The sequence below is a fragment of the Heliangelus exortis genome, chromosome 22, assembly GCF_036169615.1.
Source record: "Heliangelus exortis chromosome 22, bHelExo1.hap1, whole genome shotgun sequence".
In the NCBI taxonomy this organism is placed as follows: domain Eukaryota; kingdom Metazoa; phylum Chordata; class Aves; order Apodiformes; family Trochilidae; genus Heliangelus; species Heliangelus exortis.
In genome coordinates this window covers 1,573,277-1,601,078 of record NC_092443.1, presented here as the reverse complement: position 1 = coordinate 1,601,078, position 27,802 = coordinate 1,573,277, and the positions used below count along the sequence as shown (strand labels likewise).

General features: G+C 46.5%; 1 protein-coding gene across 17 annotated transcripts in view; it reads right to left on the bottom strand.

The window, feature by feature from the left end:
- Positions 1–27,802, bottom strand: part of ZNF618 (zinc finger protein 618) — a 125,848-nt gene that overhangs the window by 41,834 nt on the left and 56,212 nt on the right. For 16 of the 17 annotated variants that reach the window (XM_071766378.1, XM_071766376.1, XM_071766386.1 and 13 more), the window contains exons 3-6: positions 19,798–20,054; positions 16,379–16,474; positions 13,718–13,795; positions 7,046–7,084 (exon numbers count right to left, since the gene is read on the bottom strand). In XM_071766378.1, coding sequence (XP_071622479.1) covers positions 7,046–7,084; positions 13,718–13,795; positions 16,379–16,474; positions 19,798–20,054 — 470 coding nt within the window. The remainder of the gene's footprint in view (positions 1–7,045; positions 7,085–13,717; positions 13,796–16,378; positions 16,475–19,797; positions 20,055–27,802) is intronic. The other variant, XM_071766385.1, reaches the window with a different exon arrangement.

The following is a 27,802-nucleotide window of genomic DNA, read 5'->3' as shown; positions in this document are numbered from 1 at the left end:
CTTTCCTTTCCTTTCCTTTCCTTTCCTTTCCTTTCCTTTCCTTCCCTTCCCTTCCCTTCCCTTCCCTTCCCTTTCCTTTCCTTTCCTTTCCTTTTTCCTTTCCTTTCCTTTTTCCTTTCCTTTCCTTTTTCCTTTCCTTTTTCCTTTCCTTTCCTTTTTCCTTTCCTTTCCTTTTTCCTTTCCTTTTTCCTTTCCCTTTCCCTTTCCCTTTCCCTTTCCTTCCATTTCCATCTGGGAATTCAATGAGAGTATCACTGCTTCATTTCCAAAGTGGAAAGGAAAAGTGACAGTTAGTGACTGAGCAGCACTGAAGAAGGAATCCTGGCTCCATAAAACTTCGTAAAATAGAACAAAATTTAAGAGTAAGGATGCAGAACTTTTGTCTCTTTCATCAGCCAAGATAATCAAGAATGGTAAAGTTTAGGATGAAAGGAAAAGGTCTCAAGAAGGTAAATGTTGTACTGCTCTGCCTTTCCTGGTTGGGAATATCCCTAGAAGTAAAAATACTGAGGACTTAAATACTTAAAATTCTTAAAGTGAGGGCTCTTTTGTTTATTTTTGTGTTTGTTTGTTTTGGGGGTATTCAGTCAGTTTCAGTGTTGCTGAAATGCCAACAAGCAGACAAAGGTTCAGGTTGAGAGTAGAATTTGGAATAATGAATGGCACTGCTGCTTGTACACCTTTGCTGTTGCTGAGTTTCAACCCATGCCAGAAGACAGAAAGCATATTTCTTCTTAATAAAGGTGGAGGGATGTATTTCTATCCTCAATAAAGCTCTCCTGGCATTTTCAGGACAAACTGATGGATGATCAGAACAGTCTGGGATTACTAAAGTTCTTATCCTTTTTATTAGAATGAATATATTTCCCCTCAATATTGCTGCCTAGGAACTCTTTAAGAAATCTGTTGCAAAAGATTATCATCCAGATTCTGTAAACATGGCCTGTTTGGCCAGTATCTGGAAAATGGGCAGAAATTTTATTTTTATTGCTATATTAGCAATTCTTTGCCTCAGATCATGTGAAGAGCACAGATTTACAGACAACTTCAAAGCCTCCTTTTCTAAAACCTTAGATTAAAACTACACACACAGCAACTGGTCCTCTCCAGAGCTGTGGAACTGTAGGATTTGCACAAATTGTTACCTCTTCCACCCCACCACAAATGTAATGGGAAGGTATGAGGTCAGAACCAGCAAAGAGCAGCAGAGAAAGGCAATGGGAAATTATCTCCCATGTTACAGAAAACCTGGGAATCTGCAGTGATAAATCCCTCTCCCATTCCAGTCCTGCAAGGTACTCAGAGAATGAGGAGTGTGATGGTGCAATGGGCAGCACTGCACCTTGCCAAAAAAAGTCTTCTTCCAGCCCCAAAGCTGCTTCTGAGAAAGGCAACAACTGCAGCACTGAAGGAACACATGCCTTAAGGTTAACATTTTTTGGCACTATAGATCCCAGAACTAAATTCTGAGTTATTTTCTTAATGTCCTCCTCCAGCAATGAAATTTATCATTCTTGGTCTCAGCCCACTGGTCATTTATATATATCCATCTCCTTGTTAAGCAACCAGGAATCTCAAAAGACTTTACCTACTTAAAATGCAAACATATTAGACAAATAAAATTCATTTTTATAGCTCTCCCCACGGACTGAGAGAATTATTAAATAAGCACATTGGAAAAATTAATCCCAAAGTTGGAAGTGACTAACCACTCACTCTGGCATCTGGAGGTGGGTGTGCACACACACAGCATTTGTGTTAGGTTTTTATGTGCAAGTTTTACCAAACACAGCAGTGGAACTTCTCATTGTTTGCTCTGTTAATGCCCCCAAAAGGAAAAGGAAATAAAAAGTTAAAATTTACCTTAAGGAAACATTAAGGTTACAAAATTGAAACTTTAAAATTAATTGAGAAATGGAAGATGCTAAATGTTCTTCCCTAATGCCAGTAAATCACTTTCATATCTTCCCACCACTAGTTAGAACATTAAAATCGTGCCCTCTAAGTGTAAAATCTGGGCTGGAAACCATGCTTTTGAATATATTAATTTCATGGTTTAAATTCACAACCCTCTAAATGTTTTTACACATGCAAGGCATTAGCACTCTGCCTCCACAGTTAACGTTTGCAAGGCAGATTCCAGCCCACATCCTTGCTTCTAACCTTCCACTGCTTTTTCAAATAAATTCCCTCTTAGGCTGAACTTTCTCATGTTTAGTCACAGCCCAAAGGGAAATATGTTTTTAAAAAAATCAGGCCAATCATATTTTATTTATGGGGTTGTGAAATATTTACTATTTATTCCATTTTGGGAAAAAAAAAATAAATGCAATTTTCTTTTTTTCCCCTTCTAATGTCACAAAGTGGAGACACACACTCCTCACAGGTGCTGTCCTGTAAAAGGATGATGGCTTTGAATGCATTTGGCTAAGAAATGGGTAAGAAAAACATTCTGCTTGCAGTCCACAACATCCTCAGGCCCAGATGAAAGTTAGAGGGCCTCCTATCACCAAATGTTCCATCTCAGCCCAGCATCCAGGCACAATCTAACACACAATAAGCAAGTACAATACTGCCATGAATGAGGAATATAAAGCTCACAGATGATGGAACAGTTACATTTCATTTTCAAATGATGCTTCTCCTGGTCCATCATCAGTCTGATAAGAATTCCAACCAGCTACCAGGAACTGGGATAGGATCAGATATTAAGATTATCTTGCACTGAGGCATTCAGATGAATTAAGGTTTCACGAGCACCTATAAAGCTCACAGGCTAACTCTGAGCTCTGCAAGCCAGTTAGGGTTATTTTGGAGATATTCTTGTACACAATCTTCTCTCTCCTACATTAAAAAAAAAAAAAAAAAATCTGATAGCCTGAATATTACAATTCCTGTAGCAGATTTATAGATCTGGACACAGCAAAGGCTGCAATGCTCTGGAGACCAGGACTGGGCTGGTGGGAGCTCATATTCCCCCCCACCTCCTTGGGATCAGCCCAGAAACAAGGATGGGGACATCATCAGCTTTCTTCCCCTGGCAGCTCCCAGCCCAGCTCCTAAAGCTGCTGTCCCCAAACTGTGACACATGCACTGAACCCAACCTGTTTCCTGACCCATCCCAGTGCCAAGCTCTGTCCCTCTCAGAGGTGATGTTTGGGCACACTGTGGTGCAGGGCTTGTGGCCCCCTGCTTGCCAGGGGTTTTATTCAGCTACCTCTCAGCTTGCCAAGAATTTCTCGTGGTATGTGAGCAGCAGCAGGGACTGTTTTCACAAAGGTTGTAACTCCCCTAAACATGACTGGAATTTCCATGGAGAATGAAGGTCCAAACACCTCCCAGGGACTTCCAAAAGTCTGGAGCAAACCCCAGAGCATCTCAGAAAACACTCCCAGACTCTTCTACAGGAACAGTCAGTGACCCAGATGTCAAACTGGCCAGCCCTGCCTAGGAAAAAAATACCAAATAGAAACTTTTTTTTCAAAACCTCTCTCCTCCCTGCCAGTGAAAGTTGGTAGCAGTTTGACAAGCCTTTTTATTACCACATTAGCACTGTGGGTTGCATTGTTTTCTTCTCTCTGCATGTGGGAACTCTGGTCTTGGACCCTGAGCCAAGGCTAGAAAAGTAGTTTTGCAAAGCCATATAACTGTGTCCCCATGAGCACATCCTCTCCTCAATACCACAAATCTGTGCCCCTTCAAGAATGGATCAAAAAAAAAAACAACAAAAAAAAGGGATTCCCAGAGACACAATCTATAGACTAAAAACCCCAAAGGCTGAAAATAACAAACCAAGTGCAACAGTCTTTCCTCAAGGGAGTCTTCAAAGTGCTTTCCCAGCTGGAAAGTCTAAACACCACTGTCTCCTCTTCAAGCAGGCAGCAAACAAACAACTGCCCTCAGCTGTGTCCCAGTTTGCCCCATGGCTCCTTTTTTTCCCAGGAAAAAAAAAAGGCCAGGCCAGCCCCTTCTTACCAGACCTGAAGGCACCTTCCAGCACAGCTTCACCCACCCTGTCAGTAACTCATCCTCCCAACAGGCCAAGCACAACTTGCCCCAGACCCAGGATGGCAAAATGCAGACTTTGTCCTCTAAGAACCAACCCAACTCTCTGCTCTCAGGGTATCACAACACAGCTCCTTGGCACCACAGCTCCATCACTCCTGGGACCAAGCCAAGAGGCAGCCCCTGAGATGCCTTCTCCCTTGACACACAAGGTTGTCTTCACTGAAACTTTTCATGTGCCTGCTGTGGTTGCAAAAGCTGCCTCCAAAAAGTCACCATGGAGAAAACTTGGAACAGCTTTTAAAAACCTGAAGTTCTAGTTGTCTGAACTAATGCCAAGGACCCACTGCTGGTCAAGGGAGCTCCTTATCCACAGCAGTTTGGGATGGATGCAATCTGTGTCCCAGAGAACTTATGAAAAAAAAAAAGATCTTGACATGTTCCTTAAATACTGACAAATCTTGGAAGAAGGTAGCAAAGGATGCCTGCAGAGACCATGAATTTAGAGGCTCCCAATGGGAAGATTTGAACAACACAGACATCTGAAATATAAAAGGTTTAAACAGCCAAATCAGGTTGCAGAGGAATACCAGGGGAGCAGCAGGCAAAACAAAAACAGCAGGAAGGGAAAGATTAATAAAAAATTCCTAAAATATACGAGGAGCAAACAGACTGACAAGGAAACAAGAGGGCCATTGAGTGGAAAAAGGAGAAGAGCTGTGCAGAGGCAACCAAGGGTAGACCAGGGATTTAATCCAGCCCCAAAGGAGAAACTGGAAAGAAGGCAGCTCAAGTATTTCACTACAGCAAGGAGGCAAATAGGAAGATGACTTTGTCAGGAAATTCCAATCATCTGCACTTAGGAACAGCAGCACCAGCCAAGCAATTCCACGTTCCCTCTGGGATCCAGGTGAGACACACAGCAGTTCTGCTAGGTAAGCCTGCTTTGGGACAGCAATGGGGAAAAAGGGAGCTCAGTAATTCCTGTACTGAGGAGGGGAACAGATCTGTACAGCCCAGCATGCAGACAGAAGCAGTCCCTGCCTCTCTCACTGCTCCATCTCCACTGCTACCATTGCAGCTCCTCTGAAGCCTGGTGCAGAGAGCAGCTGCTTCTCACTGTTCTCTTCTGTGATTTTCCCTTCTCCCCTACTCCCTGAAATCCAGCCACAGAAATCTGTGCCCACATTTATGTCCACAGAAATCCCTCTATGAATCAACAAAGGATTTGCCTACGCAGAAGGTCAAACCCTTGCATTTTTTCTCCTCTTACCCTCCACACCTGGGTCTGCTGTGTCTATATCAGCCAAAGATACTTCCACAACAGCTAAAAGGTGAAAAGCTGACTTTCAAAAAAAAATATCTCTTTGCACAAGGTGGTTCCCAAGCGCTGCAAAAAGGATACCATGTCCAACACCTGAATAACAAGCCCAGGATGCATACAGCCTAGCCCAGAACACAGCAGAGGCTTGGGTCAAAATTCAGAGTGAGGGGGGCAGGAGATGAGCCTGGAAAGACTCAGGGTAAGTAAAACACCAACAGGCAGTGGAGCACTTACTGTAGAAGAGACAGCTGAACACCACAGGTCAATGGGGCAATGGAAAGGGAAAGGGCTCAGCTGCAGAGCCCATCTCCCCTCCAGTGGGCAGCAGGAGGTAGTAGGAATACATTGTGTGCAACACTGGTTGCTACTGGGATGTTCTGGTTCAGGGATGAGGAGCTCCATACCCCACCTGCAAAGTCATTCCTGCTTCTTTCTGCAGACAGATTGCCAAGACTTCCCCTGCCAATCCCAACTCTTCACCTACCACAGGCCTGAGGAAATACGAGTTCAGGAAAGGTACAGTTGTACTTTTTAAGTATTATTTTTCTTTGCTATTTATCTCATATTTTTATATCCACGCACGGTAAGTTTGGTGCTCCTAAGCTGCCCTCTGTAACTTACCTTTGCAATGGGACCTCTGGCCCTCACCTAACATGATCAGAGTGGAATAAACCCAGGTTAGCAGAGACCTCAGGAGGTCTCCAGCCTCACCTCCTCCTGCTCAAAGCAGGGACTGCTCTGAGCTCAGGGCTGGTTACCGGGGAACCCCCAAGGATGCTGCAGACACAACCTCTCTGCACAGCCTGCTCCAAAGCATGGGGAAAAGCTTCTCTTTTAAACGCAGCCTGGACCTCTCTTCGTTCCACTTTATGCTCATTGTCTCTCTCTCATTCTGAACCCCCTGGCTCTATTTCCCCGGTACCCTCAGGCTGCCACCTGCTCCCCTCATGCCGCCTCTTCCCTCCCTGCTCAGACCCGGCTGCTTCAGTCCCTCCTCACCTCGACAGCCCCGGGGGCTTGTGCTGAACCCGCTTTGGTTTATCAGCATCCTTCCTGGTGGCAGAGACACACACACCCCAAAGCGCAGCTTGAAGGTTTAAAAATCCTACGAGCCTCGCTTCCATCAGAGAGGCAGCACCCAGCACCCTCCCGGCGGGGGCTCAGGCGGGGCTGAGGCGGACGGACCTCTGCTCATGGCCGCCTTCCATCTCCTCGCACCGGATCCACGCTTCCCTCTCGACCGAACCACAACGGAGACGGCCGCTCCGGCACCGCCTCCCTCCCTCCTCCTCCGCCGCCATCTCCGCGCCGGGGCCGCCCTCTGCCGGCAGCAGCCCCGCAGCCTCCTGCCCCGCCTGGGCACCCGAACCGCCCCATTGCCCCGCATGGGCACCCGAACCGCCCCATTGCTCCGCCTGGGCACCCGAACCGCTCCACTGCCCCACATGGGCACCCGAACCGCCCCATTGCCCCGCCTGGGCACCCGAACCGCTCCACTGCTCCACATGGGCACCCGAACCGCCCCATTGCTCCGCCTGGGCACCCGAACCGCTCCACTGCCCCACATGGGCACCCGAACAGCCCCATTGCCCGCATCAACCCCCGAGCAGGGAGAGCCGTGCCGGGGAGCACCCCCGAGGGGAGCACCCGCAGCGCTCACCCGCACCAAGCCCCGACTCCCCCCCACTTGGCACCCCCAGTGCCATGGGTACTTACTGCCTTGTGAGGCTCCTTCACCTGAGGCAGCTTCAGTGTCTGCAAAGAGAAAGAGCTGCACTTAGATCTGAGAGCAGCGGCTCTGCCTCAGCCGTCCCCAGCGCCTTGCTCCCTGCCTCTCCTCCGCCATGGTGCAGCTCAGGGCCCCGGCACAGAGCGGTTCCCCGGAGCGGCTGCCCCCGCCGAAGGTGCGGGTTCCCCGGGCAGGATGCCACTGCCCTCGGAGCGGGCTGTGAAAAGCCGAGCGTTCCTCCCAGGGCAATGGAACTGCCACCTCAAGGAACGTTTGTTCGAAGGCAGCCGCCCGCAGCCCTCAGGAAGAGCTTCCAAAGCCGGGGCTCTTCTTCCCCGTGGGGCCGGGATTGACAACGGGATGGCTACACGGAATGCTCAGCCCGGCACACGAGGAGCAGCTTGGAACCTGCTCGGAGGAGCTGCAGAGAGCCCCAGCTCAGCTTTGGAGGGGTGCAGGGGGTCACCCCCAGCACTGCCCGGAGCAGCCTTGGGGACGGCGACCCCCACCCCACCCGCACTCGCCATGGGCCAGCTGGGGCAAAGGGGACAGGAGCTGCCTGCCCTGTTTTGGGGTGATGTTAATTACTGAGGTGTGCACAGACCGGACTGGAGCATCCTAACGGTGCCACTGTCATTAATGGAGCTCGTAACGATGAGATATGGAATTTCTGCTGAAGGTTTGTTGGAGTTGCTCATGTGCTCAAATCCAGGGAAAACACCTTCAGCCCAAGAGAGCAAAGAGTGAACAGCAGAGCCAGCTCAGCTCCCAGGGGGACAACACAACCTGCTCCTCTGCCAAGCCTCCCTTCTACAGTGGTGGCAAAGCCTCTACAGGAGTTGGGCCAGGAGAATCCCACCCTGGGGTTATTCTGCCCTGGTCCTACTGAAGGCACTTGTGGAAAATGGGGAGAAAAAGCTCCCTCCACTGTAAAGTGGGAATGCAAGAAGCAGGCAGCAAAAGTTCAAGCCCTAAGTGAATGCAATGGGCAAGGCTACAAGCTGGAAAACAAAATCCAGTGTTACAAGTCAAGAATAATAAATGATTAGGATTGCCAAGCCATTCTGAAGTGTTTCATATTCATCCCAAATTGCATATACTGTATGTCACATTATCTAATAATGTAACTACGTTTCAAAATATTCCCTATGTCTCTTGGAATCACGCTCACACTGCTTGGAAAACCACAGCTGTGGAATGTCACAGCATTTCTGAATTTAAAATTTGCAACCTGAAGTAATGAACACTGTTTGCATTTAATTTCCTTATTTCTTAAAAATAATAAAAACAAATGACTGTGGGTTTGTGAATTTGTACATTTCTACTTGATTAACCTGCCTGATTAGATCATTTTTCTAGGCAACGTTATTAATCTGGCACAACTTCATAGACTGAGGGGCCAGATTCAAAACCCTCAGTATCATATACAAAACCTCAACAGTCAAACCCCCTGTATTTTTTTCCACAGCTGCTACTTGTTTGAATTACCACCTATCACTCAAGGAAAAAGCTAGCTGTAGCACAATGGAGTTGTGTAAAATGCTGTCCTGGTGTTTGCAGACAACAGCATAAAAAAACCCATAAAAAATATGTACTAGACATGCACCAGGCCATTTCTGTCATTTAAATAGCTTCAAAAAGTGCTCCAGTCAAACTTAACAAGAATAAAGTAATCCGCAAAGGTTTAAGGAGCAGCTGTTTCTGAACTGTGCTAAAAAATGCTGTTACTCTTAGTCATAAGACAGACCAAAGTCTTCATGAATTTAGAAAACCACTAAAAATCCCCTAACAGCCCACTCTAAATCACCTTTGGGCTGAGACCAAGTAATTACAGCTTTAAAACAAAAGACCAATTTCTGAGAAAGCTGCAAAAGTAAGAGAGAGCAGGGAGGTCGGCAGGAAAGCTGGAAAAAAAGCAAGTTAACTCCAGTGTCTCACGTAACTTTCTGCATCTCCTATAAAAACCTGGTGGGCAAGGTACACATCCATAAAAATGGATGCTTGGGATGCACCACAGAGGGCAAAGGGCACCCCCAATCTTGTGGTTTTGTAGCAGCAGATAATGTACAAATGAAATGCAGCTTTTTTCAGGTCTGAAACACCACCTCTCTTGAAGAATGGCTATTTTGCTATTACTGTTCAACTTCTCACCTCAAAATTGTTTCAGTCACAGAACTGCTCCAGCTCAGACTCCAAAAATGTGCACTGTGGAAAAATGCATTTTTCCATATTCACAATTTGAAGGAGTCATCTTCCTGTTCATATTTTTGGAACTGAGCAGAACCCATTCTTGGAAAATATTAATGCAAAGGTTTTAAAACTTTGAGAAGTTTTTCAACAATTGGTTAAACTAGAAACTTTGCCTGAAGAAAATCCCACTCCAGTGCATTCAGTATCTGCTCTGATGATGGCAGAACACAGCCATGCAGGATGGGAATGGGGAGCTGACTGGTTCAGAGGGAGGCAATCCAGCAACCAAATAATGGAAATAAATAATAAAGAAAAACAACTCGAGCAAAATCATCATTCAGCCCAGAAAAGTTTATCTGGAAACAGCAAACTTCCACCAATTATTAGCACAGAGGCAATATATCCTGCGAGGGTTAAACTCAAGCCTTGCTATTTTCTTTCATTTGCTTTCTGAAGAATTCTCCTTTGGGTAAAAATCTCCCTCCCTTGGCCTCAGCCCAGAGATTTTTAAATTTACTTTTCCGAAGTCTAATAAAGTAATTTCAGCCTTTTTTTTTTTCTGTTTTTGTTTTTGTTATCTAAAAGTAAAATAAGTTTCATGACTCAAAACATGCAGATGTTTTGCTGCTCACGTCCCTTAAATACAACCCAACAGACAAACCAAAACTGAAGGGAATCCAAACCTTGAAAAACCCCACACAGCTAAACAAAAAGCACCGTAAGCAACACATTTTTAATCCTGGGTTGCAGGAGGGGAAGCAGTAACATTGGGTAGGGTGGATGGCTGGGACAGAGCCCTCCATCACCCCCAGGAATGCTCAGCCTCTGCTCCAGCCCAACTCCAGCAGCTCTGCAGGAGGAAGGAGCCACGATCCTGCAGGGCTGCACAACAGCTCACAAAGGAGCCTTTCAACTCAACAACACAACTTTTTTTGTTGGGTTTCTTTCTTATTTTATGTGTGAGTTTCGGGGAGGCGAAGGGGAAGGAAAGCAACCTTTTCATTTCTTCCTTGGTAAAACGTAGTGAGTAAAGCTCTTACCTACGTTTCTGATTATTTGTAGAAGCCTTTATGGTTTTGGGGGTTTTTTCCATGCCTGCATCTCAGCATTCAGAGCAAAGCAGAAAAGGAGTTTGCCCCTGTCAGGCAGCAGGGCTTGAACTTAAGAGCTGTTTCAACCTGCACTGCCAGAGATCAATTGCTCCCTGAAATTCCCCAGCTAGTGCTGAGCACCACAGGGTCAAGAAAACAAGAAAAAGCCCCATTTTCCAGTAAGAAGTGACCCATTGCTAAAGGCAGACAAGAAAAAAAAAGCAGCCTAAAGATCACCACCAACATAGCTTCTCTCCCATGGAGATCTAGAGAGGAGGCAGGTGCAGATATATAAAATGTAATCTAGGAAATTCCTCCCAAAAATTATCATTACAAAAAAATGTAATTTTTAACCTTTAGAGATCTTGTCAATGTGAAAGTCTTAATGTGAAACTGAACAAAAGATTAGAAGAAACAAGTTTTTCACTGGACAAAACAAATGACTGACAACTAAGAGCAGACTGGAAGAGCAGAAAAGGCAACAGAACTCCCACCTGCACTGGCCACGAGCCCTAAGCCCACACCCAGCAGGTGCTGCACTTGCAGGCATCCAAACTGGACACCAGGATGTACAAAAACCAGTTAGAAATGACTCAGTTCAAAGCAAGGACAACTTGGAACCTCCAAACCTCCCATCCCAAAGACAGAAGTTGTGTCACTGAGTGGTGACAGCAGGGCTGTAGGCAGATGATATTTTCATTTTCTGCCCCAAGTGTCCAAACCAAATCTAGACAATTCCATGGGCTGAATCTTTTGCATCAGCAGCTCTGTCCCCCTGCAGGACCAACCTACAGCTCAGCCAAGGACCATTAGTGATACAGGAACCACAGAAGAAAGCAAAGAGCAGAGGGCTATTCAAGGGCAAGGGGTACATCCTTCAGCAAATCATAAAAAGCAGATTTTGCTACCTGAACGCCCAAAAAGCCCTCAAAGAAAGCAAAGGGGCCTGGGTTTTCTCTGCCTATCACCATCTACCCTGTGCTGAGCTGGTGAGCTGCCCCAGGATCAGCCAAACATTCAGGGGACAGACACATGGTAGGTGACTGATGGGTGGCCCTGACCCAAGGGAAACCATGGGTGATGCTCAGAAAATGCATCAGGCAAAGAGGGAGTGATGCCTGGTCCTGGCACTGCAATGTGGCTCCTGCCTTCCCCAGCCATGAAGAACTGACTGTAAGAGAGAGGAGCTGAGTTTCTGCTAATTGCAGCTGCTAATTGCACATAGCAGGACAAGGGAGCTCAGCTTCCAGAGCTTCAAGGAGAAGCAGACTGGGAGAGCTGGTTTGCCAGTGCTTGGGTTTTTATTCAAAACCTGAATTATTAGTATTGGGTATTTATTTATTGGGTTTTTATTCTCTCAGCAGGGAGAACATGCCAAGTGCAGAACCAGAGCTCTGCTGTACCTGTACCCAGCTCCTCAGGTTTGTTGTGCAGCCTCAACACCTCACCTGAGACACGGGTGGCAGGAAAAGCACCTTTCACAAAAATTCCTTCCACAAAAATCCCTTTCCTGCATTGTTACTGGTAGGGTTCTGTGTGCAGTTCTCACTGGATAATATCACACAGGGGTTTTTTCCATGTAATCCCTCCTTTTTTCCCCCTAACCATACATTCCATGGCATGGTGTTTCCCTGCAGACAGCTGCACCCCCCGACTGCTTTTACTGCCAGGTCAGGTTCTGTTTCTGGGAGAATCCCATTTACAGAACTACATCAAGTTTCAGTTTCATGTCTTGTTGAGGACTCTACATGAATAAATATCTCATTTTGATTTTTACTGTCTTAAGGCAATTCAAATGCACTTTAAATGTTACTACTACATGCATCAATTTACAGCAACATAAAACAACATTTTCTAAGTTTCATATACATAAATTGTGCTTCTCTGGCACTGACATGAAAATTACTGCTTCCATACTCAAAATTTTGAAAATTTCCATCTTCTACAGTTACACATTAAAAAGGCTCTGGAAGCAAAAGGTAAAGTCATGTCTCTACAGGGTTCATAATAAAACTATGGATTATCAAATGTACATGTGTTTATGCATCCAAACCATTTAATATACACCTTGATTTCATTATAAAAACATAAACAGAAGTTTAATACAAAATATTTGGATCACACAATAGGATGTTACCTCCTAATAAAGCTCCTAAAATTCCAGCTGAACCAAGGATCAGTCAAAAGCAATCCTTGTCCCAAATCTAAATGCTGCAATTATTATTGCAAAATTATTGCAGTCCTGTGATGCAACAGTGAAACATGTCAGCAAGTAACTGCCTCACTGTGCAGCAAAGGAGTTTCAGGAATTTTGTTGGTATTTAGAAAGGAAATACCAACATGGGAAACACAATTCTGCATGTACCCAAGGATACAGAAGAAGCTCTGTGGTGTTAAATATGATGAGGAACAGGCAAGTGTGCAATTAAAAGAAGTATTGGGAGATTCTGAGAAACTCTGAGCAATTAGAAATGCAGGTTCACTTTGCAGCTGTGCAGCTGCTGACTTCTGAGAGTTTACACCTTGAAAATTTAACCTTGCATGAGCTTTTGTCATTCCAGGATTTTCAAACTCCTCCTTGGGAGATGTCCTTATGCTCCTTTAGCCATTCCAGTCAATTGTTTTATTGAAGCCCACGTGCCCTGGAACTGCTGCTTCCAAGGGCAGATGCTACCTCAGTGCTGAACTCAGGTGAAGGGAAATAAAACCATCAATAGTGTCTCATGAGGTAGTTTCCAGTCTTTGTTTTCTGTTATTTCTCCAAATCACACAAACTATGCTTATTGTACAAATCACTGAGCAGAACCTTCCCATTTATGCAATTAAGCAACACTGAACTGGCCAGTCCTACAGAAAATCCCAATTGTGTAATAAAGTCACTGCTGACCAAGCAGGAGATATTCCATACAAACAATCCACCTGGACAGTGACCTCAGCTGACAGGAGCAAGCTCAAGTATAATTTTCATTTTAGCAAAAAACTCTAGAAAGTTTAGCAATGCCCATCTTTAACTTGATGTCTTCCCATCCTGACAGGGATGGAGTAGAACACCTGGGTGGGCAGGAGCAGGGAGCACCTTGGGGAGATCCCTGCAGGAAAGACCCTGCTGGCACCTGGGATCTGTCAGGAGAAATGTCAGGATCTGCAGCTCCCCCAACACACAGCAAAGCCCCTGAGCATTCTGACCCCAGAAGAAATATTGCTGGAGTAGAGAGCCCCAAAGCTTTGACAGCCTCAAGATTTATCCTAAGGATCCAAAGGAAACATCCTTGATGGACAGAGAATCAGCAGAGCAACTTTTTAAGAGCTTCTACCAAATAGTCCCCAAACCAGAATGCTACCCCAGAATTCCCAAAGATTTGAGGAGGAGGGAGGTACCTCTGTGTGCTCGCACGTGGGTCTGGAAGCAGTTGTAATATTTGTATTTCTTCCCACATATTCCACACTCGTAAGACCCTGAAAAAGAGGAGAGAAAAGCATAGATCACCATATTAGATCAGGAAAAACAGCCTCACCACATACTTAGCCATAAACTGAGGACAAAAGAATGCAGTTCGCAGCAAAGTAATTTTTGGAAGGTTCATGGAGATAAATGCAGGAAATCACTATGCCAGACTCAAGTCTTTTTTCAGCCTTATTTAAGATTCCTTGGCATATTACCCTGAACGTACATTTTCAGTATATCTTTATAACTTTGCTAACATGAAAGAGCCACTCTCAAAATAGCCTAACTTATAATTTTATAATAATGACTGATATTTCCTATGGACAGAAATAGCCTTGAATTACTTTTCACTAAGTTCCTAGGATATGGGAAAAAAAGTTTTTCATCTGAAAAAAAAGAAGGCAATAAGTTATCTTGAGGCAAAGAGTTTTCAAAATTTCTCAAGAAATGCACAATGTACAAATTTCTCAAGAAACCCACAGAGATTTGGTAAATATCCACCCAGAGGAAACCAAATGGATACAAATATAACTTTTGACCTTTTTAAGGAAAAGCACATGACCACAGTAGTCTCTTTTCTCAATTTGGGTCTCCTAATTCCAGAAAACAAACATCAGCAAACAGTCATTTGAACTGAAACCAGAGAAACAGAGCTGGGAGAATCATTTATAACAATGAAATTATGCAATGAATTTAGCCTTTTCTGTTTATTGGACAAGCAGACAGAAATTGCCTTAGATTTATTATTTAAGTGGATTCAACCTTTTTTCTCCCACTCCAAGTTGGTGGACAGGCTTTAAATTAACCTTTCAAGCTCTCGTTTGCAAACTGTATTGTGTTTCTTAGCTGTCCATCAGCAGCTCAGTAGCTGTGATCCCATCTGTGCTCCTTGGTAGGGCAAGAGCAGCACTCACTGGAAGAGTGAAAAAGAAAGGAGGTGGGAAAAGAAGGGCTGAATATTGCTTCATGTGAAGGTCACTGCATTTCCATGGATGCTTCCTCACATAACCTTCAAACAATCTCTTCTGGACCATGCAAAACTCTGGGGCAAGCCACAAACAAGAACAAAACATTCACACACAGCTACAAAGAAATATTCCCAAACACCATTTGACAGCAGTACTTACCTAGTGCTGCTCAACTGAGCTCTTCCCAGGAACAAAACCAACTGTATTTTTGGAACACGTAATGTTATGTTGTTTTTTTTTCACTTTTCATGCCATATGGCATACAGCTTGGGAAGCAAAGAAGCCTCCTCCCAGTTGGTAACAGCACTGAATTCCCTGTCCATGGCTGCTACCATCCCTTGGGATTCTCCTTTGATCCTGGGAGGCTACTTTGTCATTGATGCTGAAAGAGGCAATTCACTACAGTCCCATACACGAGAGCACACAGCTGAAAAAATCCTCTAAAATACTGATATTAGAGTCAGTTGACTATGTCTGACCTGCTCCACAGCCTTCTCATTATTGTAGGCAACTGGATTTTATGGACATACATGGATGGGACAGTCACCACCCCTCCTCACTCCACATGAAGTGAAATCCTGGATGTCAGCAAATCAGCAGCACCTGCCACGCTCAAGAACTGCTTATATTCATCACCAACCTCCCAAATTCTGTCCTGAAAACGTTTCCAGCTGGAGTCCCTAAGCATCAGGGCCAGCAGACACTCCCTGACCATCACCTGGACCCTCCAACTCCCCCCATGACACCACACGGGGAGCACCAGGGAAACGGAACCAGCACTGAGGGGCCCCAGGGGGTTGCATTTGTGTTCTCATTTTTTTTTATATCCTCCCTTCCTCTGGAGATGTTCTATGGGACATAAATTCATGTGGTTATTATGTAGAACTTCTTCAAGAAGAATCTAAGCTGTGCAGTGTGCAGTTGTGCCTCCAACACAGAACCAAACGGGTGCTGCAGAAAAGGCTGAGCCTGGAAAACAAGGGCAGGAGGCAAAGGCAGGAGAGGACCCGGTGTGTCCCACAGCCAGTGCTTTTGTGCAGATGTCCTGAGGCACTCAGGACTCAAATGAAACCCAGGGAAGGCTGGAATCATCTCCTGCCAGGACTGAGCCTCTCCTCGCCTCCTGCGCAGGGACAGGAGCCTGTGGAGGGTGTAAGGGAGGTGCAACACTGACCTAAAGTCCTGCAAGCCCTGAGACAACCCAACAGCCACAACTGTGTACTCAGCACACCACTATTTTTGGGGCCAAAGGCACAGAACCTCATATTAGAGAAAGGAGGAATGACTGGGCACAAGGAACGTGTTATTAGGGTGGAGGAAAGACAAAGTGTGACAAAAAAAAACCCCAGACATCACTAAGTGTTAAAGCCTTACAAAGAACACACTCAGGTTGCCCTGGCCATGGCCACCATGCTCATGGTTTTGTCCACAGCAGGATGTGTCATGCAGGTTAAAGCTCTTTGGCAGAAAGGGAGATGGGGATGGTTTTGGTTAGTTGGTGCACTCGGCTTTGCCAGGCTTCTCCTCAGCCTTGCAGTTGGAATCTGGGCAGCACATCCACTGCATCCAGAGCTTTCCCTTGCTCCCTGGTCCCTGGTTAGACTTGCACACCCTTCCATCACATACCGGCCGTGTATCTCAATGCATGGTCAAAAATCCAGGTCCCTGAATATCGATTTCGTGTATATCCAACGGGAGAGCCACGTTCCACTGCTTTTCCATCTAAATTGTGCAAAGAAAAATCAGAAAAAAGCCCTTAAAGTGGATGCATTTCCAAAGAATAATGATGGCTGAAACCTATTAAAAATTTCCAAGGCCCATCTGTCCCTGGAGCTCGCTAACAAGATGTCAGTGGTCACAAAAAATTCCTTAAGGCTTCTGCAGAACTATTTCATTTGGTGTAACCAGAGGGAATCCGAAGCACTCTTGATTTACATGTGCTGAGCAGCTCAGCAACTGAGGCATCAGCATCGTGGCATGAATCAAGCCTATCCCTGTAAGATTGGCAGCTTCAGAGCAGAAGGATTCACTCTTTGCTTTGTCTCAGAAACATTTCTGATTTAATGCATTCCTTGAAAAATCCTCTCCAAAAGGTTTCTCGTAAAGCACAAACCAGACTGAGATCTTAAATACTCTTGTATAAAACTTCTCCTGATCAGCTTGCAGATAACTCAGTCCTCCAAAACACATTAGAAAATCTTCCACACCAGCCAAATAGTCTCTCCCCTATCTCTCTGATTTACAACACAAGTGCCATTTTCTTCTCCTCTCCTTTCTAGACCACTCCATGGTGGACTTCTCTGCCTTTCTGCCCTCACACCCCTGCCCTGAGAAATGTTAACGTGCTGGACCTCTTCAAATGATCCTGGCTCAAGGCCAGCACGTGAAGCTGGCAAGAAAAAAAAAAAAGAAGAAATGAACAGGAAACGTTGTTATCTTGGAGCTGGGCAGTGCCACAAACACCTCACTGAGACCCAGCAGCTCCCTGCTGCTGACCAGCCCCAGGTTTAGAAAACCTCTCTGCTGGCTTCTTCTGCTTGGGATGCCCCAAGGAGAACCCCACGGGGCTTTCAAGACATCTGAAGAAAAGGAGATGAAAAGCATAAGGTTCAAACCCACAAACATCAGCACTGGCTCTTGGGCTGTGGGATCAGTCCCTGCCACCCCCTGTCCTGCTTCCACGCACCCCCTTTCCTCCATCACAGCCTTTGGGCTGCTCCAGACTGATGGAAACAAAGCCTGGAGAGGTCCAAAGCACAGGGAGAGACATGGGAATGTGTAACCAAACAGGAGGCAGCAGGCACAAGCTCTAATTTGATGAAAACACTACAAGTCAATAACAGCAACTGAGCAAGGAATCCCTGTTGTAAATTGCTCCAAGTAACAACTAAAAATACAAATATAGCAGAGTGCTGCAGGAGATGTGTGACTCAGAGAAGAGCCATAAATCTTCTAATGTGTATCTCAGCCAAGTCCTTAAGCTGAGCCCTGCAGGAAAGCTGTCTGTCACTTGGAGCCACGTGTCCCCTGGAGCCTCCAGCACTGCAGCCCCAGCTCAGACATGTCCCCTGTTTTCTGCCTGTCCCCAGCACACCACAAAAGGAGAGTCTGGGGAGCAGCATTTCCATGTGAAGGAGAGGGGGTTCATTTCCCCTCTATTCACCGATTCAGCCTCCATCATCAATTCTTATCAAAAATAACCACTTCTGACACCTCAGCATCCCCTAGGAAGGGTGAACACAATCCCACCAGGGCTCTGCCTTTCTGCTGTGCCTGATGTGACTCAGATCACAGCACGAGAAAGGTTTCAAGGAGGAAAACTCCTGGCAGTACTGGTGAGCAGCAGCACAGAGCACGAAGCCTTTGCTCTCCAGGCACTGGTGCCTTTCAGCTGTTCCCAAGCTGGGGCTGTCCCAAAGCAGCAGCCAACGTGGCCAGCAGAGCAGCAGGGACCTTCCTTGGGTGAGTTCCACAGCTCCTGTCTGTGGCTTCTGCAGGGGGACAGAGGGGACCAGAAGAATTGATTGGGAGCCAGTTGGAGAAACCACAAGGAATTGATAGCTGGGCACCACAGCCAGTCCACACAGAGCACAGTGTCTGGTGGCCAAACAGAGAAGTTATTCAGAGCCACCTCCCCAGCATGCAGCACTCTGGGGAATGGCACTGAACGGGGGCACTTAGAGGACTTTGTACACAAAGGAATTGGCCACCGACTGCCAATCACCTCCAGACCAAGCTGGCTATAAAGAAACCCAGCACGAGGCTATAAAATACCAAACACAATGCACATTTCATCTGAAAAAGCCCCTTCCAGATAGCAGCTCTCCAGTTTATGTTCCGTGGCTTTCGACCACTTGTTAACTGGCAATGAACACTCTGTCCCCCTCTTGACAGTGCCTACACATCACTGAACTGCATCCCCCCTCACTCCTGCCTCCAGTGCTCTCCAGAGGTTCAAGATGTTGCTTTCCATCCAAGCAGGCCAGCAGCAAAAGCTGCTCCTCACTTTGCACAACAATACAGTCAAACCTTTGTTAGAAACCACCAATTTTGGGGCACATCATCTGCAGAGCAGATGTCAGTAACGTGGCTGCTGCCCAGCCAGAAGCCAGGGGGAGGACAGGGTCCTACACAACAGTTCTGAGCTGCAGATGCCTTTACCAAAACCTGGTGAGCAGACCTGGAGGAGAAGGTCCCTGCCTGGGGATCAGGACACCTCTGCATTTCAGGGTGACCAATTCTCCCAAAACTGTAGGGACACAGAAGTTCTAAATACACAGAGGATACATCCTTCAAAATGTTAAGATCTTGAAGTTGGAATTATTTATGGATCTCCTAGATTCTACCTGGATGTTTTGACCCTGCATAAGTAACAGTGACCTCCTACCTTGCCATTCTTAGTGCCTGTCCTGCTGGGAAAAGGAGGACAGGCAGGACAATGATGTTCCCAAGACAGCCACCAGCTAACAACACCCTCCAGGGTTTCTTTCCAACAGTGTGGACAGTGATCAAGGAAAAACCAGAAGAAAATCTCACATCAATACCTCCTTTGCTTTCCTGCTGCAAGACAAACCAAACCCAACAGCAATGCCAGGCAGCTCCCAGGTCCCTTGAAGGAAACATGGTCCAATCACTCTTTTTTCTTTGTATTATTTATATTGAATTCCCTCAAAACATTTCATCATTTTCTCAAGACTTCCTTCCTGATGGCCTCCTCATGTATGCCCAACATACCTACCACCAGCCCTGGGTTCACCATGAATTCTTCACATGACTGAGGGGAGACTCATTTAATGTATCAAAAGAAAAGAATTAATTTTTTTCCTTACAGTTACCACACTCTCAGTCAAGTCTTCAGGGGTGACCGGATACAAAGAGGTGGAAAAAATTATAGAACAGTCCCGAGCCAGGGCCTTGAAGCTGATGTGCACCTTGGCCCTGGACCCTCTGACAGAGCTCTGAGCTTCCAGGCACAGCTCTCCAGAGCTTTGTTCCTGTCCCCAGCAGCAGGGATTCGGGATGAGCTGCGTTATCCCGGGGCTTACCGAGCGTCTGCTGGTTGCGGACCCCACCTATGACCACACAGATCTCGGCGGGCACATCTCCTGGCCCATCCTTGATGTTCTTCTTGGAATCTTTGGTGTCGTCCTGCCAGATCACCTCTTCGATGTAGTCATCTGGTACCTCTGTTTTCACTTTCACCTCAGTCATCATTCCAGCCTCTTCACTGGGGGAGGACTGAGACGTCACCGAGTCGGAGCCCTCGGCCTTGGGGCTGCGCGGGCTCCTCTTCAAACACTCCCTGGATGGAGGGAAAAGAGGGGAAAACATCAGTTCTTCCTATCAAGTGCTTTTTTCTCATCACTAGGACCTAGTTAAAGGTCCTTTTGTTTAGTGCAGTTTATTTAAAATAAGTAGGGGCAGGTCTGTGTGCCTGTGATACACAGCAAGTAATTAAAATTTAACCTGAAAAAAAGCAAGAAAACCATTTGCTGGTAATGAAAATAACCCTAATCATCACAAACAATAGCAGCCATAGACTAAGCCACTAAATAACAGCTAGAATTTCACCTGGCTCCTAGCTAGCCAGAAGCATCTCCAGCACTTCTGACATCCACTATTATGCCAGGACTAGTCCATACATGCTGAAGAAAAGTCTCCTGACATTTGTAATTTGGATTTACCTCCGTGCCTGTGTACTTCTCCATGGCTTATTCTACTGTCACATCCTCTCTTTTAACTCTTCAAAACAACCTAACCTTAACTCTGCAAACCAACATCAACAAGTGCAAAAGGCTGAAGGATTCTGAGCAGGTGAAGAGCAGAGACCAAGCCAGGGTAGCTCCCATTCCAAATGCACCATCCCACCACTCCTTGTGGGCTCCCTGGTTTTAAGACTGGTTATTAATAAATTCCAACATGAAACGCAAAGATAAAATAATTGCTGGTTCAGTCTCTGCAGAAATCAAAAGAACTAAATACATAACAATAGCTTAGACTACTCAGAAACAGGTATTTCAAAGACTGTGACATATCTGGAGTCATGTAAACATTGGGAAGAGCCAAAGGTGTTTGAAAATGTTTTAAGCAGAAGTAATAGGCAAAATTAAGTGAAAAATAGGCTGAACTTATGAATGAGAATCACTAGAGTATGCAATAGCAAACAAAAAAAGAAAGAAATCCCATTGCTTGGAACATCACAGAGTCAGAATAAAGTGTGAATTAAAATGTTAGAAACCAAACACCTGCAATGGTTTCTATCCAGGTTCTGGAGATGGAAGAGAAACCAAAATGCTGGAACTGCAGGAGAGAGCCCAACAGGCAACCCTGGGAGAATGGAGCTGAGCAAAGACCAATCTTCTACAATAATTACTGCACAACCTCCTACATGGACATGAAGTTGCTATTTCAAAACGGGTCAGTCACATCGTATCAGCAGATACTTTATTATTCATCCCTTCATTCTCATTATGGAAAGAAATGTACAATTAATTGCCCCTAAACAGGGAGAATTAGCCTTGACCTGCCCCCCACACCCCATCCTCCTCACACACACTCCTCCCCATGCTCCCAAAATCATAACAGGGCTTTTACAAGTGAGAAAGATGAATTAAGACAGAGAAAATGTGGTTGAAAACTGGGCATTTTTTACGGTAATATTATTGGACACCCAAAAGGTCCATCAATCTCACCCGATGGCAGCACAGCTGAGAACCCCTTCAAAAGCCAAGGGAAAGGCAGCAGCCAGGAGTGGGAGCAGAAAACACTCAGCAATCAGAAAATGGGTGGGACTAATTGCAAATCAATCAAACCAAGAAGCCTTTCCTTCAGCAAGGCAAGAGGAGGAAGATGAAAATCAATCCAGCCTGATCCCAGCCCCTGAAAGGCAGCTCTGCACCTCGAGTGAAGGCAAAACCCCTGCTGCAGGTGGGCCAGCAAGCATAATAATAATTAATTTTCAGATTATGTGTGTCTCTAAAAACCAATCCTTATATAAATAGAGATGTGTAAATGAGGGTGTGTGTATATGTGCACACTCACTGAAATGCACATCTAGAGAAGGGATGGATCCTGTGTCTCACAGCACGCCCTGTCACACAGATTCTCTGCTGACACCCTGAGGTGCTGGCATTTCACTGCATGAGCCAGACCAGTGTGTCCTGGGCTGGTTCTGCTGCTCCTCTGCTGGCAGCACAGCTGGAGAGGACACACAACAGCCTGAGAGGGCTCAGGAACAACAGGAGCAGATTGTCAGTTCTGCAGAGCCAAAGCTGGCAGCAAGTCCTGCTGGTTTGGGGTGAGGACACACAGAGGGAAGGGGACTTTGTAGCTTCTGGGACATCAGCAAAGTCAAACAGTGATGCTGAGTCCTGGAAGCAGAACTATTCCCCAACATGAACCAGGAGGTGACCACATCTCTGGGCACTGTGACATGGTGAGGTCAGAGCTCAGCCTGTGCTAACACAGAGACCAGCCCCAGCTTCTGAAGTCCTGTGGGACACTGCTGGTGAGACACTGGTACCACTGGTGTGGGCAGAGCCTCCACTTCATGGAGACAGCAGCACACAAGGACTTAGGGAGAACCTACCCTGAGTCAGATCCTGCTCCTGGGCACCTGCAGCCATCCCTCTTGTGGTGGCACTGAACAGTCCCCAGCCTCACGCTGTCACATCCCTGGCAAAACAATTCCATCCTACAGAGGTCAAGTGGGGCTTCCCAGGGATCAGCTGCAGTTCCCTCTGTAGGTCCAACCTGCCTTTCACATCCATGCCATGATGTCCATTGGGAAGAAGGCATTCTTTAAACAAAGCACTGACAAATACTTCTCAGAGGCATCAGCCCAGAGGTGAGCAGAGGGCAGGGCACACCTGGCTGAGCCCTCACCTCCTTCCACAGGGAGCATCTGCTTTGGAGAGCTGGCTGCCCTTGGAGCCAGGTTGAGGAGCCTTGCTGAGCCTCCTTGAGCTTTCCTGGGGAATACCAACACCCTCTGCTCTTTCATGCCTTGTCTTTACTCAACTGTGGACCTTGGCAATCCAAGAAGCTCTTCCTTGCCAAGCATGGAAAAGGCCTTGAGGGGCCACACTGCTCACACCATTACTCAGTGCCTGCCAGGGTGCTGCTTCCCTTTCCAGGAATGACTCTGTGGATTTGAAACATTAAAGAGGGGAACAAACGTTGCACTCGGGTGTCTCACCCCCTGACTAAGTAGGCCACGTAGCCAATTACTGCATTACCAGCCCTGCCACCCCATAATGCTCATTTCAGCATTGCTGCTTTGATCACCAAGCTTTCATCTCCCCGTGACGTTGCGGCCACTTTCATGTCAGACACAAACATGGGGAGGCAGAAGGGATTTAAGGAGGCCTTGGTGAAACGTGGGGAACTGGAAAAGTGGGGGTAAAAATGGGCTCTTGGACCCTTTTAGGGAGAGTTTCCTGTGGTCCTACACCCGTGACAGCTCAGGAAGGCCAGAGGCTCCGGATGGATGGTGCAGCAATATAATAAGCACAAATTATTTTTGTTTATAATAAGCACAAGAATGGTTTTGGCTGTGAAGCTGAATAACCTGGATGAGGCCTCATCAGCATCAACACAAGAAGCAACACAAGGAGCTCTTCCAAGGGGAAGGGCAGGAAGGGCTGACCCAGCCACACCAGGATGCTCTACCCATCCACCCCATCCAGCAGCCTCCTGAGGAAGAAGGAAAAGAGGAGATGGGGGTGCAAACCCCAGAGCTGTAATTCAGTGCTGTTTCCATCTTCAGAGGCTCTTGCTGGCTGTGAAAATCAGAACCAGGAATGACTGAAAGTGAGCAGAGCCCGTCAGCTGCTGCAGCCAGGAGAAACTCACGTTTGCAGTTTGCTTTTTCTGATCTGGAGCAGCATTCTCATAAATAATGAAAGTGACTAAAAGCTACTTAAAAAACACACACTCCTCCCTTATGAAAGAATGAGGGAAAAAAAACCAATTATAAAAGGACATTTCTTCCAGCTAGGAATAATTTGTCATGTAATTCTCTGAAGACAGCAACAGCAACATGCATGCTCTGTGCTCTCTTTTGAGTGATCTGTGATTGCATCCATACTCAGATGGCTTCTAATGAGGTTATTTTTACAGCACACATCCTGCCGAGATTTTGGGGAGGGGCGAAGGGAAAGGAGTGGAGGAGAATCAGTCTTCAACGTCAGCTCCTGTGTATTTTCTCCTCAAAAGGAGAGGAAAAGGAAACAAAAGTGGAGGAGGACATTCCCCTCTGGATCACCACCTACAAACAAAGCTCTGCTGCCCCAGCAGCAAACCTGAAGCATCTTCAGTTTTTTATTGGACACCATTACAACTGGAACAACCAGAGACACCAGTGATACCTTGATGGTGACGATGGGGACACCCACACCCCTTTGGCTGTGTCCAAGGACACACTGAAACCCTTCCTTGCAGGGTCCATCATACACTGGGATGAAGGACCAAAGAGGGTGAGAAGAGCCCAGCAATGAGGACCAGGCAGTGATTTGCAGAGCTTACCAGGAAGGTAGCATCAGAGTGATGTTACAGCTTCTCTTCTTGAAACCAATGTGCCAAATCAAAGGAAAAAACATGGGGAGGGGGGCTAAAACTGGGCTCAGTTCTCCAATCTGCCATGGGTTTAAAAGAATGAGAAGGTTCCTACCATGACTGGAGCTAAGGGAAGGGGAATGGAAGGAACAGATGGAAATGAACTCTTGTTTTACAGGGAGATGATGAAAGCAGAGACAGAAAATGAAAGATGTGATTTTATAATCTGCTTGTCTTAGACATTATTCCTGGTGGCCTTCCCCATAGCTCTCCTCTGCTCCCTGGGGCAGCCCAGATCATTCTCCTTGCTTTACAGCAGCAGGAGGGAGGTGGAGGGCATGGGGAAGAGGAAGCCTGCTGTCCTTCAGCAGGGCCATTTCTTTTGCAGACATTCCTCAGAAAAAAAAGATTTTCACATTCGGTGTTTAAAATGAGAAAAGACAGGAGCTATTTTTTCCAGTATTACAGCTGAGCACTTTTTTTCTAGCCTCCATGCCTCCTCCTTCAGCTTTCAGATGTTCCATCACAGACTTGAAAGCCAAAGAGATCAACCAAAGAGACTCATCCAGCCCAACCAACAGCTCAGAGCTGTTCCTCTCTCCAAACTCCACCTGAAGCTTGAGCCAGGGCCTCTTTTTTTCAGGCTCTCTTGATTTGGATGCATAAAGTGATGGAGTAACCATCATACTCATGGGTCCTTCCTCTGAGTTATGATTTTTCCAAAACAGGCACCACACTTCACATCTGAGGAGATCACACTCATCAGGCCCACAAAGAAAATTTTTGAGGCAAGAGAAGCAGCCCCAAATTCTGTCCTTATCTGGGACACCTTCAAGTTTTCAGCTTCCCCTCTCAAATAAGCTGAAATCAGAGCATGAGAGCACATTCCTCTGCAGGCAGACCTTTAACAGGAATGGCCATCTAGGTTTTCCTGGAAGAAAGTTGCTCAATAAATACCAATATTACAGTTAATAAATTTAGAGAGAAGTAAGGGCTTTGCAGAAGAGAGACACCTCACCAAGGCTCACCAAAAAGCTCACCAGCTCTTAAAAACAGAGGCAACAGCTTTCAAAAAAACACCAACTAATCAGCCCAAGGCTTGTGTGTGGAGTGGAGTCAGAGCTAAAATTTGGGGGAAAAAAATCAACAAAGCAGCAGACTTAATGCTTCCAACACCTTGGTCTACTAAAGGACACAATCCTGAGAACAAACATGGTAAGAAGAAGGGGAATGGGATTGTTTGTGCATTCCTTGAGAGCTCCAAATCCTTCAGCAAAGGTGAACTACAGGACCAAACCAGGCTGGCCCCTTCAAACTCCCCTCTCAAAATTCAGCATTAAAAGTGCAAACCAGAACAATAGTCAGAACCACAAAGAATTCCTAAGGTATGAGCAAAACAAATTCCCTCCAGTCCTTATTAGGAATATCTCGAGAATGGTTTGAAGAGGCGAACCAAATATATGTATTAAAAAAAAGAATTGGCTTGCCCAACAAAAAAACAAACGTGTGCTTTTTGCCAAAAGCAAAAGAATTCAGTCAGATAAAAAATGCAACACACAAATGATGCAGGTTAAAAACTAAATTTAAGATGATAATGGAACAGCTGCCAGCGTCTTTAAATTTTCAAGCGTGGAAATGTCAACAGAGACAAAGAATTTCAGGGGAAAACAAAGATAATAGATGAGGGGTTTATTTATATGGGTGAAAGAGCTCTATGCTGCTTGACTAAGAAACGACTGAGGGGGTGGCAACTGTCTGCAAATGTCCACAGGTCCCTGCAAAGGCCACGAGGAGTCTCAGCTGGACGGTGCCACTGACCCAGTGGTGGCACAGCAAGGCCACGGGATGGGATGGATGGGATGAAACCAGCAAGGGGAAAAGACAGACAGGAAAGGAGATGGGACCTTGGGGCTGGAAAATCTGCCCAGCTGGGGAGTGATGTAAATGAGGTGGCAGATGTCCTGCTGCTGGAGATGCACATACTGGAACCTAAACAACCTCTGAGGGGCTGTGCCAGTGTCAGACCAACCCTGAGCTGGGTAGGAAAGGAGGTGACCCAAGGGAAAGCATCTCCTGGTTCCCCAGTTTTGCTGAAGACACAGTAGCTGCCACATCTCAGCACCTGCCAGCTCCAGAAAAGGGACATTTCTCCACCTCACACCACCCAAAGCCCTCCCAGGCTCTGGTGTTTGGCAGCCTTGGTGTGGATCCCACAGCAAGGGCATCGTTCCCATGGGATGTGCCTCAGCACTGCTGCCTCTTCATCCAGGGATATTTCACCTTCCTTCAGGTTTCAGGGAAACCTGCCTGGGTTTCCCACAGCTTCCACTCTGGTCACAGCACAGAACGGATCCATCTGCTCCTCTTAAAGCAGCCAGAGGGGACTTCTGGGGGTTTTTGGGCTGTGTTTTTGTTTGTTTCTTTCTGAAGATGGCTGGTGGGAGTGCTTCAGAGAGCACAGGGCTTATTAATACCTTGCCTAATTATTAATAGTTTTCTCTCTTTCTGACACAGAATGAGTCTGAAGCTCTTCATTGCTCTGGGCCTGACAATCCCACAAGTTGCCTTTTAAAGGAAGGGTAAACAATTTAAATTGTTTTGCTTCTTGGAAACACTCAGCCCTTGGTCTGTGCCTCCATGGTGTGTGGAGCCATCCCTCAAGGTTTGGAGGACCACAGCTTCCAGCTTTGGCATGCAGGGATGTGGTCCTCACATCCCCAAATGCTGGGGAACTGGTGAGGACTGGGAGAGGAGGCTGCAGAATAGCTGGTGCCATCCCAGGGCAGAACCTCCCCTGGGTCACAGGAGCTCCTGGGGAGGGAGCAATGTGGGGAAGAGCAGGAAAGATGTCACCAGAGAGACAGGAGAAGGGTGAGCTGAGAAGGAGGAAAATGGGTGCAACAGTTCCTTGGTGACTTCTCCTCCAGCTGGAAAGTCACATCTAAGGCAGAGACTGCAAAGACCAAACTCTCTAAGCACCATGGCTTGGTCTGGGTATCATGGAAAAGCTGCACCATGTTCCCAGCATCCTGGAGATGCTCTCACAGCTCTCTCACTCTCTCCAGGCCAGGTAGAGCCCTTCTGTTGGGACCTCCAACTCCACGAGACCTCCCACCCTTTTGGGGGAACTCTGCCACGGTGCTGTTACCACTGCAATAAAGATGAGATTCACCCAGCTCTCAGCCAGCTCAGAAACTCAGAAGGTCTGGGATTCAGGCTCTGTTTTGGGAGTGGAGGAGGATGTGTTCCTGCTCAGCTACATCTGTGCTGCCAGGGGGTTCCCTGGCTGGTGACAGCCCTGGTGCAGACGGGGCTGAGCTTCCAGCTGGCTCCATTCCCTCCCCAAACAGATGCAGTTCCTATAGCACAGTCTGATTTATTCAGCAGGAGTCTCACACATTAAGTGTAGTTAAGTCTGAAAACAAATCTAATGACTTTAAAATAAATAGCCAACGGAGGACTTGAAACTAAAATTCTTCCTTCCTCTGACACCCA